Consider the following 17,046-nt stretch of genomic DNA (forward strand, 5'->3'; position numbering starts at 1 on the left):
ATGGACCATGTATTCCTTCTCCTTGTTTTTTAACATTCAAGTAGGTTTTAAACCAAAATTGTCCCTGATATTCTAAGCCATTCTAAGCTACATTTCTTTAATAACCTTTGAAATTTTAAAATACTTTTGATGTTCCACAAAAAAAAAAAAAAAAAAAAAAAAAAAAAAAAAAAAAAAAGTGGGGGGACCAAGTTCAACATCCTTATTCTCCTGCATGCTGATTGCAGAAATAGAAATAGATTTCTAAGGCTTAACATTTTCCTACAGAAGCTTGGTAAAGTTGTTGTTGACATAAAATTGATTCCCTTGTCTATAGTTCTATACTTTCTTATATTTTTACAAATTTGCCATAGCAGAGGCAGGATTCACTGGTTTGTATCTTCACAGGTAATTTTTAAGTCTTATGCTGAAATATGGTAATTTTTTTGGTGCTAAGGATACTATGGATGCATTTAGTCATATAGTATAATTGGTAATTCAGGCATTTCAGAGCCTGGGTCTTTTGGAACTTGTGCATGAAAAAATGTACACTGATTTCTATAGCAATAAATTTGTTCAAAAAGCCCTTCTTTTAGCTGTTGAACTGAAGACTTCTGTCAAACTTATTCCCTATAAAAAGTGGCTTTGGTACAAGAACTACCATGCTTATCCCTGCTATGAGGGAGCTCACCGGAATTCTTAATATACAGATGCCAGTCAATAGGCAAAATGTAAACTGACCAAAGATCAGATGGGATTTTGTCTCTAGGGTGGCATATATGTACCCAATATATACATACATACATATATATATACACATACATATATATATATATACATGCATATACACGTACACACACACACACACACACACACACACACACATATATATATATATACACCTGTTCCTCCATATTTTGATGAAGTTTAATGAATCCTATTCATATTTGATATTTTGCAAGACTGACTACTGGTCAGCATCAGTGTGAAATACCTCCAGATAACAGCTCAGTGTGACAGCAAAGGCTTTGAAAAGTACTGGCAGAAAAAATAACTTATTGAAAGTTTTTTATGCCCATATCACAGCCCTTCTGCAATACACAACACTGGGAATTCTAAGAACTAGACAGTGTTTTAAGATTTTATTTTCATTACACATAAGAAGTTTGAACTTTCTGAACTACTACCTAAGTAGGCAATAATATTGTGAATGCTGGAATGTATTTTGCATTTGAGAATTCAGAAGCAGACTTATTTGTCCAGTTTTATATTCACTTTAATGGTGAGGATTAAAAACTTGCAAACAGTTTTTTAAAAGTCAAAGGTCTAATTTTTGGAACTCAGTGGGGGCATGGGGAAGCCCTTCATTGTAACAGAGGCTGATTAAGAGTTAGAAGATTTTTCTGAAGCCATATTATCAGGAGTCATACAACACCACTATATGGGTCCTAACTTGCCAGTTACTGTCTTCCAGACAGAGGCACCTGCCTAAATCTTAGGTTTGTCATATTGGAATTACAGTGACAAGAAAATGTCTGCCATTGTGTGAGGCTTATTTTGTGTCTTTACAAAATCCATACAACAGATTACGTGGGCAAGGCACAGCATGTTACATTATATGAGACACAAGCAAGAGAGACAATATGGGCTAATGAAAAATTTCTGCAGCAGGTGTTGACTGCCTGGTGCATCATCATCATGCCATTACTATACAAGTGGGAGCTAGAACAGTGAATATAGAGACAGAAAATTTGCCTTAGGCTGGCCCTACCGTATTGTACAATTCCTCTAGCCGGGAGATGGTGAGAAAACGATGCATGCTTACTCCATTTTCTATGAGTAATTTCACAAAATCCACTCTGTCCAACACCAGTGCATCCAGCATTGCTTGCTCAAGGGAGCCCACCTGCAAAGTAAGTGATTAATTGAATCTGTTCCTTGGCGTGGCAGGCTACATCCAGCTGGTTCAGTCATTCCAGCACAAGCAGAGGGACTGACAAAATCCTAAGCATTGCTCTTCTAAGCTTAAAATGGGATAATCATGATTTTAATCTGTAACAATTTTTCTAATTCAGGGTTGCATTTCAAAAAGGAACATTGGAGTGCTAGTTAAAATGATCTAGAAAAAACAGTTTAGGACAAAGAACTGCAATCCAGTAAACTGGAGACCACATCTCTACCTTATTCAGGATTTATTATTATCATTATTTTTTTCCTGTCAATAATTTTATTTATATTGGATATATTTGTTTTGTGCACATCAAATAACTTTAATTCTGACTTTTCTGAAGTTTTCTTCTGTTTGTGGTGTGGAACCTCAGGGAAATTTGAACACTGAGGAAACAGAAACTGCTTCATAATTTGCATTCCTTTGAAGGCCCAAATGCAAGAGGTCTTCTTACACAAAACCTCTTCTTCTTAACTCTTGGAGGTCAGGCAGAATTAGAAGGATGAGAAATTATCTCATCCTTCCAGCTTTTAGCTTCCAAAATTATTGCAGATTGCAGAATTTATCAAATTTTTGCTGTGATGTGTGACGAAGAGATAACAATGAAGACAGTTCAATGCCATTAAAATACCTATGTTTTAACACATACTTATGCCCAATATCAAAGACAAAATAATTGAAAAGGCAAGGATTTTTGTACTAGCTTTTAGAGGTAGCAAGCTGTAGAAAGCTACATTTAAATCGAGGATACTTAAACAAAACCTTTTCCCATTGTTATAGTTTTTCCATGGGGAATTGTAAATGCTCATGTAATAACAGCATGAGAAATTTTAATGACAGTGATGAAACAAGTGTCACAGTAGTGACTAATACTGTCCAGTTCAAACTCCTGAGTGAATAAGTTGAGCTTTAAGGAGATACAGGTAGACCAGGTAGACATGGAGACCTTACTTTTTTTTTTTTTTCTGTCTTTGTGACTTCTGCACCTGGAGCATGAGATGGTGCAGATGTAGAGCAGGCAGATTGATGCACAGCAGCAATGGGAACAGAATTAACATCACCTGAGATCTGGAGCCATAGCCCATTTGTGGTGACACTGCTGATCAACTTCTGCAGTCTACATGATCTCCAGCATTTGTATGGTGTATTTTTCATGTAAAATCATCACCTCAAATTCAGGATTTGCATATAAAAGCATGCTGCTTTAAGAGAAAAAAGAAATGTTGAATTTCCTTGAATTTATAGCGGGTATACACTTGTTTTCGTCAGCTTGCAGAATCATGCTTAGTAGGATAAATCTGGTACTTCCCGTTTTTTCAGAGGTGTAGTTTCCTACTCTTAAGGCATCGCTAGATGTCACCATTTCCTTGGACAATAGAACACATTAGCCTGTCTGCAATTGTGCCTGCCTTCAGCAAGTGTGATTGGGAACCATGTGTTTGGCAGGACCCAGTGTATTTTAAACCACACTAAAACCACCATTGCAAACAGAATGTATTTATACTCTGTAGGGTTCAAGGTGTTTCTGATAGAAGATGTTGTGTATATATACATTATATATATACTGTACCGGCCACTGCTGCCCATAAATAAAGATCTGACTGCGGGCGATGTCTACTCTGTTCCAGGCTAGTGCTAGGCTCAGCTGGTCGGGAGCAGATGCATTAGCTCCTGTGTATACAGACAGGGGTGCAGGGAGGACAGCAGGAAAAGAAGAAACAAGACATTAGGCTCAGTATATCCTGGTAACTCCTCTTTGTGAAGTCTCACTGACATCTATGTCATTTCTGCAACTGATCTCATATCAAAACAAAACCAAACCTTCCACTGCAACTGTCAAAAAAAAAATCCATTCTCAAATCTGCATCTCTAGTTCTCAGATTGTATTACAAGCATTAATTATTTCCTCATATTTCCCTTCAAATTACAGCAGATACAGGTGATATCAGAAGGCATTTTTTGGTGGACTTAAGTGGTTTCTCTCCTACTGGATGGGAAGCAAGAGAACAAGCCAGGATACAGATGGAGCTGCAAGAATATACACACACCCACACGTATCCCATGAGCACACACACACACACACACACACACACACACACACACACACACAGAGAGAGAGAGAGAGAGAGACATGTGCCTCTAGCAATTACAAGTAGATTCAACTCACAGACACCACTGATTTCCGTAGTTCTGCAATTTTTGGCATCTTACACATTCCAGCTTGATAAGAAGCATAGGAATTTCTCCCCTCTTTGTACTGAGGTGACTTGGTGGGACAGATTTCCCTTCACATATGAAATAACTATGTAAGAAAGCATTCTATAAAGCTTGTGTCAAGGTATAATATATCTAAATTAAATGAGAAACTATGCAGATGATAAGATGGATTTGGAGCTGTTTGTTTTTGGAAGGGAGGGTATGATTTTCCCTGCAGTTTTAATGGACACTGTGGGACATTCCTGTCCTGCTGTGCTTTTTTAATATTTCATGGTTCTCAGCTGATTTGTAATAATAAAGCAGCACTTGTGCTTCAGTGTCAAAGGGAGAACTGGCCTGAATGAACTGATGAACCAAATAAATAAAGAGCCCTTTGACTTTTAACTACATATCTGCTTGCAGTGGTTAGGTGATTGTATAAGGGCTTATTTTTTAAGACCTCATACCTCTACTCTTATTTTGTCTTTATTAATTCTCATACTGATATCATGGAGTGAGGATAAATAAAAGCTTTTCATTACTTCAAAGCATTTGTGTCCCCATTTAAGTATTATTCAAACACACACACTGCTCCAGTTGAAAGTGGACTCTGAAATTTGAGGCAAGGAAAACATAAAACTGGCTGTTGAAATTCTCTGTGAAGACCTTAATAAAAAACTTCGTGGAGCTTAGCCTATAGTTTAATTTCATAACTCTCAATGTGAAGTCAGTTTACTGCTGATATTGCCAAATAATTGTCAATATCTGCAGGACTTGTTTGGGAGATGGTGAATTGTGTATCATCCAAATCACATTCATACATGAGCTCTGATAAAAAGGTAGACAATGCAGGAACAGAACAGAATTGAAACAAATGAAGAAGAAGAAAAAAAAAAGTGAAAATACTTTTGTGACTTCTGTGGCTAAGAAGTATCAGGAATGCCCCTTTGCATAAGACACAACTTCTCACTGCAACACAAGAGATCTCAGGGGGGATGACAACAACATCTGAAACTTTTGGAGTTTCTTACACAAGCAATATACAGCATCCAAGAACATAAAATATTTACCTTTTGGAAAGGCAAAAATGTCTCTACATTTAAATATCCCAAGATTTATTTATAAAAACAGGAAAAAAATACCTGCGGTGAGTATGATAGTGTAAGTTAAACACAGAGTGCAAATAATGTTCTCCCCCATTTTGAAGCAAACAAGAGATGCTCTCATCAGATCTCCTCCTTCCCAATCATGTGCCTGAAGGAGAAGTGAGAGCTTTAGCAGTGCTTAGTCAAGGTTTCTGGTGAGGCATGGAGGAGGCATATAGGTGAACTCTAAAACCTGGGGGCAGTGATGGTGATCCCACAGCTTGACAACAATTCACACGTGTGATGAGGGAGATCCAATTCTTGATTTTCCTACTACAGCCAGGGTAGCCAGGGGTGCCATCTAGTTAGAACTTGGGGAGGGAAGTGGTCTGTTTACACAGCCCCCACTTCAGGAAGAAGTTAAGCTAAATCACTAAGGCTCCCGATAAATAATTTTTGAGCCCTAGCAGGGAGTGTTCTCCAGTTTGTATCAACTGACCCTAGCAGTCCTGGGCCTTTACATGCTTTAGAAAAGACTCAGCTTGCAGATGAATAGAGGATCTTCTGGTACATTTGATCACAGGAAGGAACTGCTGGCATGGGGCATGAGGTGGTGCCTGTTCATCCATTCACCAAAATTGTTTTCTTTGAGCATGCTCATTGCTCCAAATACTGAGCAAAAGAGAAAGCAAGTCATGGCCCAGCCATATCCTTCCCATCTCCCTTCATTATGCTTAAGGCTGCAAGCAGTGGCCAAGTTTTCCAGCTGATACATGTGTAGTCCCAGAGTTGATGCTCTTCTCAGTGCTTGTGGTCATAATGTTTGATTTCACAGAGCACTGCAGGTATCTGGCAGTCGAAGGAAATGTGTGGCTTCTCAAGGGGATATTGTACTCCAGGTCTGAAGCAGTCTATCAGCTAGGGTGTAGATTATGGATGTGTATCCTGGGGCTCTGCTGCATTTGGTTGGATGGGTGCTTCCACAGTACAGTTTCTTGATGGAAAGCCCTTGCTTCCTTCTCCTCCTTGCTGTCATCCCTGAGGGGTTTTCAGATGAACGTGAATGGCAATGATGTTACTTAAGAGGAGAAGGAAAATCAAAGCTATAAATGTTTGTACGGAGTAGCATATGAGCTGTGGATGTCTTTTAATTGATTTTATTCTAGGATAGAACTGATGACCTTTGTCTCAAATGAAAAAGGAAGTATTCAGGCTATTTTAGGTGGAATTCTACCTAAGATCAAGAAACATGACTGATTCCACTCATATAAGAAAAGCTCCCCAGAAAAAACATGAGATGGCCTTCTTAAGATACAGTCTCCTTTCAGTCATTTCCTTGACTGCATTCAGTGCCACAGGGCATGGAATGAGTCAGTAGGAAGAATTCAAAAAGTGATCTTTCTGGGGATGCCTGTCACTCATGAGTGTCACTGGTGCTCAAATCAAAGCCAAAGGATATTTGGAAAATAAATAAGGTAGAGTTAATAACCTCTTGTATTGTATTATTTTATTTACCATATCATACTTATTGCATTAAATAATGTTTTGGGTAATATGACTAATTTCTCTGTAATATTTACTCAGTATTCTGGTGTCTGACTGATTGTAAGATATGCTCCTCAAAAGAATGTTTTGAGACTACGACAGCCTCTGCAGCGTGACCCTTCCTTTCATCTTCTTCTAGAAGAAAATTTGCAGTTGGGATGCAATACATTGTTTTGGCAGTATTTTATCTTGATATACATACCACTGGATATAGACAGACTGCTGGGACAACTGTTAGTTCCTGCAGATGTTAATTTTATGTTCTTAGGCTGCCATCCAGCAGTGCTTGCATAGACTCTTTTGGTAAAAAGTCACGTTGTCTACTCAATATTTTGGACTGGAAATGTAATACTCCTTGATGATACAGCCTGGGACTATAAACTCAATGCTGTCTCCTCAGGGAGCCAGGGTACACATCAAACAATGAGTGTTGTACACTTGCAGGATTACTGAAGGGCTTTTATATACTTATTACTACAGGCTTTTATGAACTGGCTAAAGCTTACTGTGACCAACATAAACCCCTAAAGGATTCTCCTGGAATAGCTATGATCTTGGTGCTCAGGTCTCTGGAAAGATGAAATTATATGAAACATCTACCTAGACAGAAATTGTTGTGGGATATCCATTTCCACAGTGCACCTAAGCATGTCAGTGTCCACTTTGAATCAACATCTAAAGAAAACAACTAGATTAGGGAAAAAAAAAAACCAAATTAACTTTTTGCGGGTCCAATGCTGTCTCCTGTTTCAGAAGCTCTTTAGTGCAAAGGCTGCATTTCCACAGCATTTACTACAGAATCATCCTGGCAATTAGGAAACCAATTGACAATATAAAAGCAGACAGCAAAACCAGCTACAAGTGCAGTAACTCTGAAACCTTTTTGTTTCTGTGATTTCATGGCTGGCAGACTATCCTTGACCATCTGATACTACATGATGGCTATTCAGCGAGCATGAATCATGACTTACTCACAGGCTGGAAAGTATGCAGAACTTCAGTTCTGCTTCAGCCTAACATGGTTTACCCCAGCAGGTACATGGCAGCAATATCACCATATGCACGTACCACAGAGCACCTCTTTCCCAGTGCTGACAATTGCACTGGGAAGGCTTCTGGAGTACCATCTGAAACATGGCTGGCACTAGTCTGCTCCAGACATTGCAACAGCTTGGTGAACTAGGATCTCTGAAGCCACTTCAAAACAAGCATTTTTTTAGACCATTTCCATATGCTGTCTTTAACTTCCCTGTCACATGCCTTCTGCTTTGCTAGCATCTGCAAAAGGACAAAATCCATTATGGTGTGAGTTCCAAGTATTCAAGTTAAGAGAGCACAAACAGTTAAACTGTATTGATAAACCTGACTTCTATAAACTCATGCCTTTGGAAACTTACTTCCCACATTCGTGTTGCTCAACATTAAAAAAAAAAAAAAGAATTTGTGAACCATATGCTGTTATGACATCCATGTAATGTAAATTGATAACCAGTTTGGATGCCACTCTGTAGTTTATTGAAGATCACTTCCAAGAAAGATAGATCTTGCTGACAAGATTAAACAAGCAGTTTGTGAAAACAAACAAAGAATTTGTGATGCTGGGTTTGGGGCTTGTGGATTATGCTGTCCAGGACAGCTCCTGAATTAGCAGCATGTCTGGTGTGGGTTCAAAAGGGAGATTTTACATAGCAAATTGGAAATGATACTTTGTGTTTCCAAACCCTTTTCCCACTCCCCCATGACAAAATCACTCACACAAAGGTGGGATGGGTCATTAGCTGATATGCTAATATGCACTACCAAAAGCTGCAAATTCCTCATTAAGAAGACTGAAAAAAGTTACTGTAATCACTCATCAGTTTCAGACATTACTCTTCATTTTTTACACAGTACTGGAAAGTAGGAAGAGATGAATTTTTAAATTTAAATTTATGAATGTCAAGATAACTCAGACCCAGTCTTCAAATATCTTATTTTACTTATTACAATTATTATTTTTCTTTAATTTTAGAAACAATGAGAAGTAAGTTTCCAATGCCATGAAAACTCCAACAGCATGAAAAAACAATTTACCAATTAATTTTACCTATTGCAAATAAATTACTTAAAAATCAATAGACAAGTGGTTCAGCATTGCTGCCTTAAGACTTTGATGAAAAACCCAAGTGTCCATCAAGATAGTCAGGTATATTTACAGAAAGTCAGTATTTCTTTTCAGGTGGGCCAGAAAACTTGTACAAAGATATGATGTAAATAAGGACAACTGACTTGGCTGAGACAAGAGATCTCATTTTTGCATATATTGATTAAATACCTTGTGATCAGGAGGCTAATATGAACCAGAGGCACCTGATGAATCTGATCTTCATTGAATATCTGCATAATCACAAAGTCCTGAGGAGCAGGGAAGATGAGGAGCAGGGAAGATGAGGTGACCCAGTTCCTCTGGGTCTTTAGAGCAAGAAACAAATGTTGCTGCCATCAGCAGATTTTCAAATCAAGACTCTCAGACAAGCATGAAAGGAGATGTTGAAAGTACTTACACAGATCCAAGCACCTCCTGAGCTAATAAAAGTTTCTTATGATGACTTGTACCCTTAACATGAAGAGGAAAGGAAATTTTATTTCACCAAGGGACCAACAGCACCAATTAAGTACTTGTAAAATAGATATTCCAGAGCAGGGAGGAATTCTCATATACTGAGACTGCAACCTCTAAAACAGTTTCTTCTGTAAATACTGAAAAAGAACATTTCAAATAGAAAACAATTCCTCACAGGCATGTGACTTATTTTCTTCAGCTTCCAAGAGTCAGTTTTCACAAGACTCCAGGGATCTATGTTGGGATACGGACCTTGAAAACACATTTACAAAAAGTGGAATCATGACTCTTAAGACATTCTTTGCCTTATTAATAGAAAACAAGAGCAGTACTTTCAGGGACTGTCTTAAGAACAAATGTGAAGAGAATACCTTCATACTGAAGATAATGAAGGATTCGGTTACATTTAAGACAAAAATGAAACCTGCAATTATATTATTTCCAAGGGAAAAAAAGGAGAAATATGGCAATGGATGAAATTCTTGATTCTCGTTTTGAATTAATTTATTAATTAATATAGATGAGGGTCTGTTGTGAACTGTAGCAACAGCAAATTTATTGCAAGTCAATGTTTTAAGAGCAGAAGTGTAACATGTAATGGCTCAGAAAGATGTAACACCCAGCCAAGTTTAAGATTAAAAGCCCAACCATCCCAATAGCTACGTTCTTATCTGTACAAATGGAGGCTGAAGGGAACCTCGCACTCCTTCCAGACTTTCCTAGGGATGACTACACATAACATCTAACTTTGAAAATGGAGCCAGCTTTATCTAAATGGATGTTCTAGCTACCAAGGCAATCTATGTTGGAAGAGTTCTTTGGCTGTCTTCTCTTGATTACTAAGCTTCTCAAGTAACTGGCATGGGGGTCACCATGATATTTCTTGTGACACATCAGTGATTGTGGCGAACAAAAATTCAGAAAGGAAAAACAGTAGCTATTTAAACATTAAAAAAAGATCTGTATTTGTAGAAAGCAGTTAGAGCAAGAAGCATACTTCAGTTTCACAGTATAGATTTATCATCTTGATAGATATGTCAATAAATGCGGGTTTCAGCACATAAGAGACACTAAATGGATTGATATAGACTCACTCAGCTCTTTACCTTTTAGTAGTGCTGTCAGGATAGCTAAATCAATATCCTGGTGTCCTTCTGATCCCATTCGAAAAACTGTGATCTGCAATATTAATAGACAATACCATTATTAAAAGGAGGGTAATTAAAAAATACCAAACAACTTAAATCAGGGCAGTGTGACTTGAATCTTAAAATTTACTGATGTCTATGAGATAATCCTCCATAATTTGCTTTATGAGAAGCTTATTAAATAGGATTAACATAAAGTATATTTTGTCACATAAAATTTGGTAATATAGAAATTGTATTAATCTTCATATGGAAAATAGGTGTTCAGTGACACAGGGTGAAACTAGAGATGAAGACACATTCCTGTATTGGAGTGACATTAGACTTAATGTTCTCAACCGATTACGAGAAAGATTTAGGTGTATTATGAGTGTGGACCTAATTGATGCCATATAGCATAGAATAAATATTTTTAAGTGATAGTAGAAATCTATTCAACCTTGAGATTCTATATAGGAGTGACTTTGATAAATAATCTAAGAATTATGGTTCTAACAGGTCCAGGAACATCTTCAACCATGTATGGTCAATGATCTATCACTCTAGGTTATAGGTCTGAGGCAGTGAGGTGAGATACACAATTCATAAATTATAAGAATTAATATGCAGCTGCTCTTTCTAGCCAGAGTCACTCTTGGTTAAGACTGCACTGATACATACAGAAGTGTAAATCCCCTTGCTCCTTTTGTTGCCATAGCAATAGCTTTATTTGAACCTCTGCTTCTTATCAAGCAACATAGATTGCAGATTTTTACTTGTGCCTTTCCTTTACTCATGAAAATTATGCCATCATTTTGATCTGAGCACTTGTTGTCCGTTTTTTCTTTTGTCAGTATGGACTGCCTCAATTCCTTTGTTTTTAGAATAAGTGACATCTTAATTAGAAATTACATAAGCATTTTTTGTATTCATATTGAGCAACATCTGTTGTTTCCATGTTCCTAGATTCCTACTCATACAGCACTGAACTGCAGCAGCATCTGATATTGAACAAACATCAGGGCACCAAAAACTGTCTACCATCACCGAAGAAGGAGACATACAAGGTCTGAAGGACAAGGCAAAACTTCAGGGATACGCTTCAATCTGAGAGCTGAAAAGTGCTGTAGAGAGTATCCCAGAAAATCCAGTGCAGCCCTCCTTTATCTCCTATTCTACCTTCATTTGATCATAGAGCTCCAGGAGTTTTAGGCTTTGGTATCAATGACAGTAGAACAGCGTCTTAGAGGCTAAAAAGCAAACTTGGTAAAGTAATACTGGCTTAGCTCAATTAGTCAGTTGAGTTAGGTGATGTAAGACATTACTTATGTTAGGCAACCTCCCCAGCTAAAGTACACTATTTCCAAGTTACACTTGATTTGATCCTTTACAGTGTTCTTGATACAAAGCATAAATGATACTTTATTGAAGTGTTCTCTCTCTCTCCCTGGAATATACAGATGTTTCCAGTAAACTACTTCATGTCTATCTCCATACCACAACTTCAGAACAGAATAGAACAGGATAGAATTAGAATAGGAACAGAATAGTAACAGAATAGATTATTTCAGTTGGAAGGGAGGACCCTCAACAATGATCTAGTCCAACTGCCTGATGAAGGCTGGCCAAAAGTTAAAGCACCATACTAAAGGCATTGTCCAAATGCCTCTTAAACACTGACAAGCATGGAACATCAACCATCTCTCTAGAAGCCTGTTCCAGGATTTGATCACATTCTCAAAAAGAAATGTTTCATTATAATTTTCCATTTTTTTTCTATTTTCTTGATGACTGGCAATGAAGGTTTCCTTGCAATGCAGGCAGTCTGCCCACAGATAATGTGAATAAAAACACACATTTCTATGTATGTTTCTGTGGGAACTCAAAATGTCTCTCAGACATTTTTGGAGGTTCCAGGCCGTGGTCAGATGCAGTCTGGACCCCAGCAGGCAGCTGGATTTAGCTGTGATTTAGAGTTTGAACCATGGAATGAATTTCCAACTTTGAAGGTGGAACAAGCAGTCACAAAGTGCTAGATAGTATAGTAAATGTAGTCACAAAGTAGAGGGAAATATTTTTTGGTAGTGTACAGGGGGGTTTTAGTGCATGTACAGGGGGGTTTTTACTTTGTACATGGGGGTCAGAAGTTCTAAGATGGAGGAAAGTGGGCTGAACCCATCCTTCTTCCTTCTTCTTCCTTACCTCCATGTTCTTGGTGATGTTGGCACTCACAGATTGGTTTAGAATAGAAAAACACTTGGTAATATTGGTAGTAGGTATTGGGGAATAATTGTAAACATGTTATACGTAATATATCTTATAAAAGATAGCAGCAGCCCTGGGTGGGGGAGAGAGAAGAAGAAGACACTGGACAGTGAGGGTGTCAGGAGTGTGTGTGTCTCTGCCTGGGCCACTGACCAAAGGGCTGCAGCCCGAGAACCTAATCTGTTAGATAACTAGCAATAAATTGTCTTGAGACCGAACAAGAAGAGGCTGCGGAGTTTTTCTTTGGGAACACGGGTTGGAGGAGAAGCTTTACCACCACACGAGAACCCAGACCAAACCCGGGGTTCTCACATGTTTCATCTCAAAACACAATCAGTATGTGAGCTAATGAGATCAGACCCTCTGCTGTACATGGTCATGATGTGCTCCCCATGCCAAAGATGACACACTTAGAGGTAGCACAAAATGGCAAGATGTCCTTCTCTGTCTTTAGGTGTCAGGAGAGGCAGTCTGCACATTGGGGACTGAGTATGATGGACAACAGAGTTTGGAGGAGGAATAAACAGCCTGGTCCAGTGCTTGACAAGTCTTTCAGTGAAGAATTGTTTCCTAATATCCAATCCAACCCTTCATCTGGTGCAATCTCAGGCTGTTTCCTCCTGTCCTGTCACCCCTTACCTGGGAGAAGAAAGCGACCCCTGGTCACCACAACCACCTTTCAGGCAGTTCTTCAGAGTGATAAGGCTCCTTTGCACCAGGCTAAACACCTCCAGCTCCGCCAGATGATCCTGATCAGATTTGTGCTCTAGATCTTTCCCCAGCTCTGCTGCCTTTTTCTGGACATGACTCAGCACCTCACATTATCACAGAATCACAGAATATCCTGAGTTTGAAGGGACCCACAAAGATCATCGTGTACAACTCCTGGCACTGCACAGCATATCCCAAGAGTTACAGCATGTACCTGAGGGTATTGTCCAAACATTGCTTGAACTCCTTCAGGTTTAGTGCTGGGACCACTTCCCTGGGGAGCCTGTTCCAATGCCCAAACACCCACTCAGTGAAGAACCTTCTTCTCATACTCAGTCTGAACCTCCCCTAACACAACTTCTGATCTAAAACCAAACACAGTACTCAAGGTGAGGCCTCAGGGAGTGACTCTCACCTCAGGCTGAGCACAGGGGGACAGTCACTGCCCTGGTCCTGCTGGCCACACTGTTGCTATAAGCCAGGATGTCATTGGCCTTATTGGCCACCTGGACAAACTGCTGGCTCATGTTCCGCTGGCTCTCAACCAAATACTAACTTAATTTCAAAATTCTCTGAGTTTAGGACCTCAAAGACTCAGCTGGCACTGTGGACTTCTATATTTTCTGCATTCACAGAGGCAGTAAACAAATATGTCCACCCTCTTCTTATGATTTAGATTTACTGCTACTATCCATAGCTGCTTGCTTGCTGTGGCAGAGGCACTCCTCCTGCTTAAGGCAACTGAACTTTTGGCCAGGCAGATATTCAGTAAGTAGGGAGTAACTGAGAGTAATCCTATTGTGTGAGGATATCAGTGAAAACACAGAACCAACCCCAAATAAACATTCTGGCTGGAGCCTGGGCAGAATAGCAGAACACAGCAGAAAATCTGAGAACATATCAACCACTTTACACTATAGATATCTGCAGACACAGGGGCTGTTTGAGCTATCCATCCATCCATAGCAGCTGGCTGGGTGGCATCCACCTCTCCATCAGCCTAGATGCCTTTCACTGTTATTCCTTGACACTGAGAGATTTTTTACCTGGTACCAAATATTGATGGATTGATAAAAGACATTTTTCTGCAAACATGGAGGGTTTAAAATACATATAGCAATCTTTAATTTCTGTAGTCAGAGGCAAGAGGAAATGCAGACATGTCCTAAAGTACTTATGCAGAATTTACACTTAGAAATGTCCAATACCTTTAGGTCTTAAAAAACCTGCTTCACTGGAGACCTCTTGTTCTGGTGTTTTCTTTCCCCTGAGTTAACAGGAAAGAATTTTCTGTTTCCAGTGTAGTCACCTAACTCCAAGAGTCATTACTGTATCTCACAACCTGCCAGTGCAACTTACAAGTACATTGGTGGGTGAATCTCTGCAAAGAACTGATAAGGAACACACTGAGGACATTGACTGGACCCTGTTAAAATGGGATACAGATGCTACTGCACTAAAAACATGCTAAAGAAAAATATCTGGGTCAGTAAACTCTATTCCCAGCTACCTCTTTCTGGATGAGTGACTTCCATCTTGGTAGATGCAAAAATAACAGAAAATTAAGGACTTAGAAACTCATTTAATAACTCATTGCTAAGCAAAAGAAAAATACTTTCTTCTTTCAGTGAAGAGAAAGTGCCTAAGAGCTTTTCAGCTGCCTACTGCAGACCCTTTAAGCCTGTTGTTGAGTTGTACCCTCTGGACAACTTTAGAAGAAAAAAATACAGAAGAAAGAACATAGCAAGGTGTGCATATGGAATCCAGGATAATTTCATTACAAAGTAATAAATCCGAAGAAGCCTGTATTTAAAAGTAATACATGCTAAGGACTTGCTTATGTACCAAAAGGAAATAAGCAGGTAAGAGTTGCAGTTTTAATCAAGCTATCACTAGACATTCTTCTGTATTGCTGTGAAAAAGAGAAGATTAGTTTAAAAAGAAATTTTTTCTGTTCTGCTCTGTTTCACATTGTATCTATGAAAATATCTCCTATTTTTCATAGGAGCATAATGAACGTGTGTGTTAGAGAGTAGAACTACCATTTACCCTACCCTGCTATTTCTTTTGAGCCAAAAAACAATTTATATCCAAAGGAAAAAAGAAACATCAAAATCAAGTACTCTTATTTTTTTCCATAGGGATTTGGGCCCACAATATTACCTCTGTGTAGCTGATATTTTCAATTGTTGGTGTTAAACTCACTTATTTTAAAATAACAGGGTTTTTTTTCTGTTTCTCTGCCACTGTATTGGTATTGGGTATTTTGGGATGGTCTTTTTCCTGTTTCCTCCTTTATTTCCTCAGTGTTCACTATTTATATATTTGAAACAGCTTTTTCAGGTAATTTTCTGAGTCACCTCAGTGAGCAACCATGATTTACAACAGAAAACACTTTAAAAAAAGCATTTTTCTTTTCTTCTTTGCAAATACAATAGAAACTGGGGTTACCATTCATGACAAACACAAAATTGTATTGCACTGCTCTGAAGAGACAGATCTTCAGAAAGGCATACCTGAAACAGGCAAATGACTCATCAGTGGAGGTTTCCCAAAAGGCTGCAAAGCAATTTATAGGCAACAGGATTCTTGCTAAATGTCTTGAATTTTGGTGTGTCCATAGTGATCTTCTTGCAAAATACAGTAGCAGGTACTTTCAAAACTGGGGCAGCTGGACTCCATCCAGGTGGAGGTGCTTGGAACCTGACAGTCAAACTTTTGCTATAACAAACTACCTCTCATTTCCCTCCACACAACCTGCCTAATTAAAATGCATGAGGTTTGCCCTTAAAAGAAGGAAGAGACAATGCTCTCCTGCCCCCCACTAAGTCTCCCACCACAAAACACAAATCAACAAACAAACAAACCACAAAAAAAAAACCCAAAAAAAACCCAAAAAACAAAAAAACAAAAAAAAAAAAAAAAAAAAAAAAACAAAAAAAACCCAAAAAAAACCACCAAAAAACCCCAAAAACTAACCCAGCAACAAAATATTGGGAAGGTTCCACCTCACTGCAGATTTTACTGAAGTATCTTAATGTGAATAGGATTAATTTCCAGGAAAATAAACTAACTGCATCCTCATTCTGCCTAGGAAAATGTGGTAGGAAATCACTGAGCTGAAACAGAGCCTTTGTAAGCAGGATTATAGCACACTGTGATAGTTGCCAGCAATCACTATAATCCAGCAGGGCAGAACCCAAATTTTCAGGCAGGGCAGGTAGAAAGCAAGTAAAAACCAAGAAGATGGAGTAAAGAAGAGCAGCAGGATAGAAAGCAAGGTGGGAGGAGGCTGGAGAGGTGCTGGGGGAAAGCAAAAGGAAAGTATTATCTGACCTTGGACTCTAACAAAAGTGCCTATTTTAAAACTGCTTTGGTCTCTGTTTATAATCTGTTCCATCCTTGTTTGACAGATTATTTTTTCTTTCCTTTTCTTGTACACAGTTTCTCGCTCAGCAGGGTCAGTTTAGCCTTTTGTGTTTCATTAATTCTTTTATTTTTTTCTGGCTTCATGCTGCTATTGTATTGAGCTCCTAAAGGCAAAGTCAGGTGACAGTATTTTACTTGAGAGCAGTGAATATCAAACAG

General features: G+C 38.7%; 1 protein-coding gene across 9 annotated transcripts in view; it reads right to left on the reverse strand.

Moving 5' to 3' along the window:
- The window catches only part of TRPM3 (transient receptor potential cation channel subfamily M member 3), a 406,874-nt gene that overhangs the window by 63,756 nt on the left and 326,072 nt on the right, over positions 1 to 17,046 (reverse strand). For all 9 annotated transcript variants that reach the window (XM_077790276.2, XM_077790277.2, XM_021541495.4 and 6 more), the window contains exons 9-11: positions 10,462 to 10,534; positions 3,498 to 3,598; positions 1,751 to 1,885 (exon numbers count right to left, since the gene is read on the reverse strand). In XM_077790276.2, the coding sequence (XP_077646402.1) occupies positions 1,751 to 1,885; positions 3,498 to 3,598; positions 10,462 to 10,534 (309 nt within the window). The remainder of the gene's footprint in view (positions 1 to 1,750; positions 1,886 to 3,497; positions 3,599 to 10,461; positions 10,535 to 17,046) is intronic.

The sequence above is a fragment of the Lonchura striata genome, chromosome Z (genome assembly GCF_050655825.1).
Source record: "Lonchura striata isolate lonStrDom1 chromosome Z, ASM5065582v1, whole genome shotgun sequence".
Classification (NCBI taxonomy): Eukaryota; Metazoa; Chordata; class Aves; order Passeriformes; family Estrildidae; genus Lonchura; species Lonchura striata.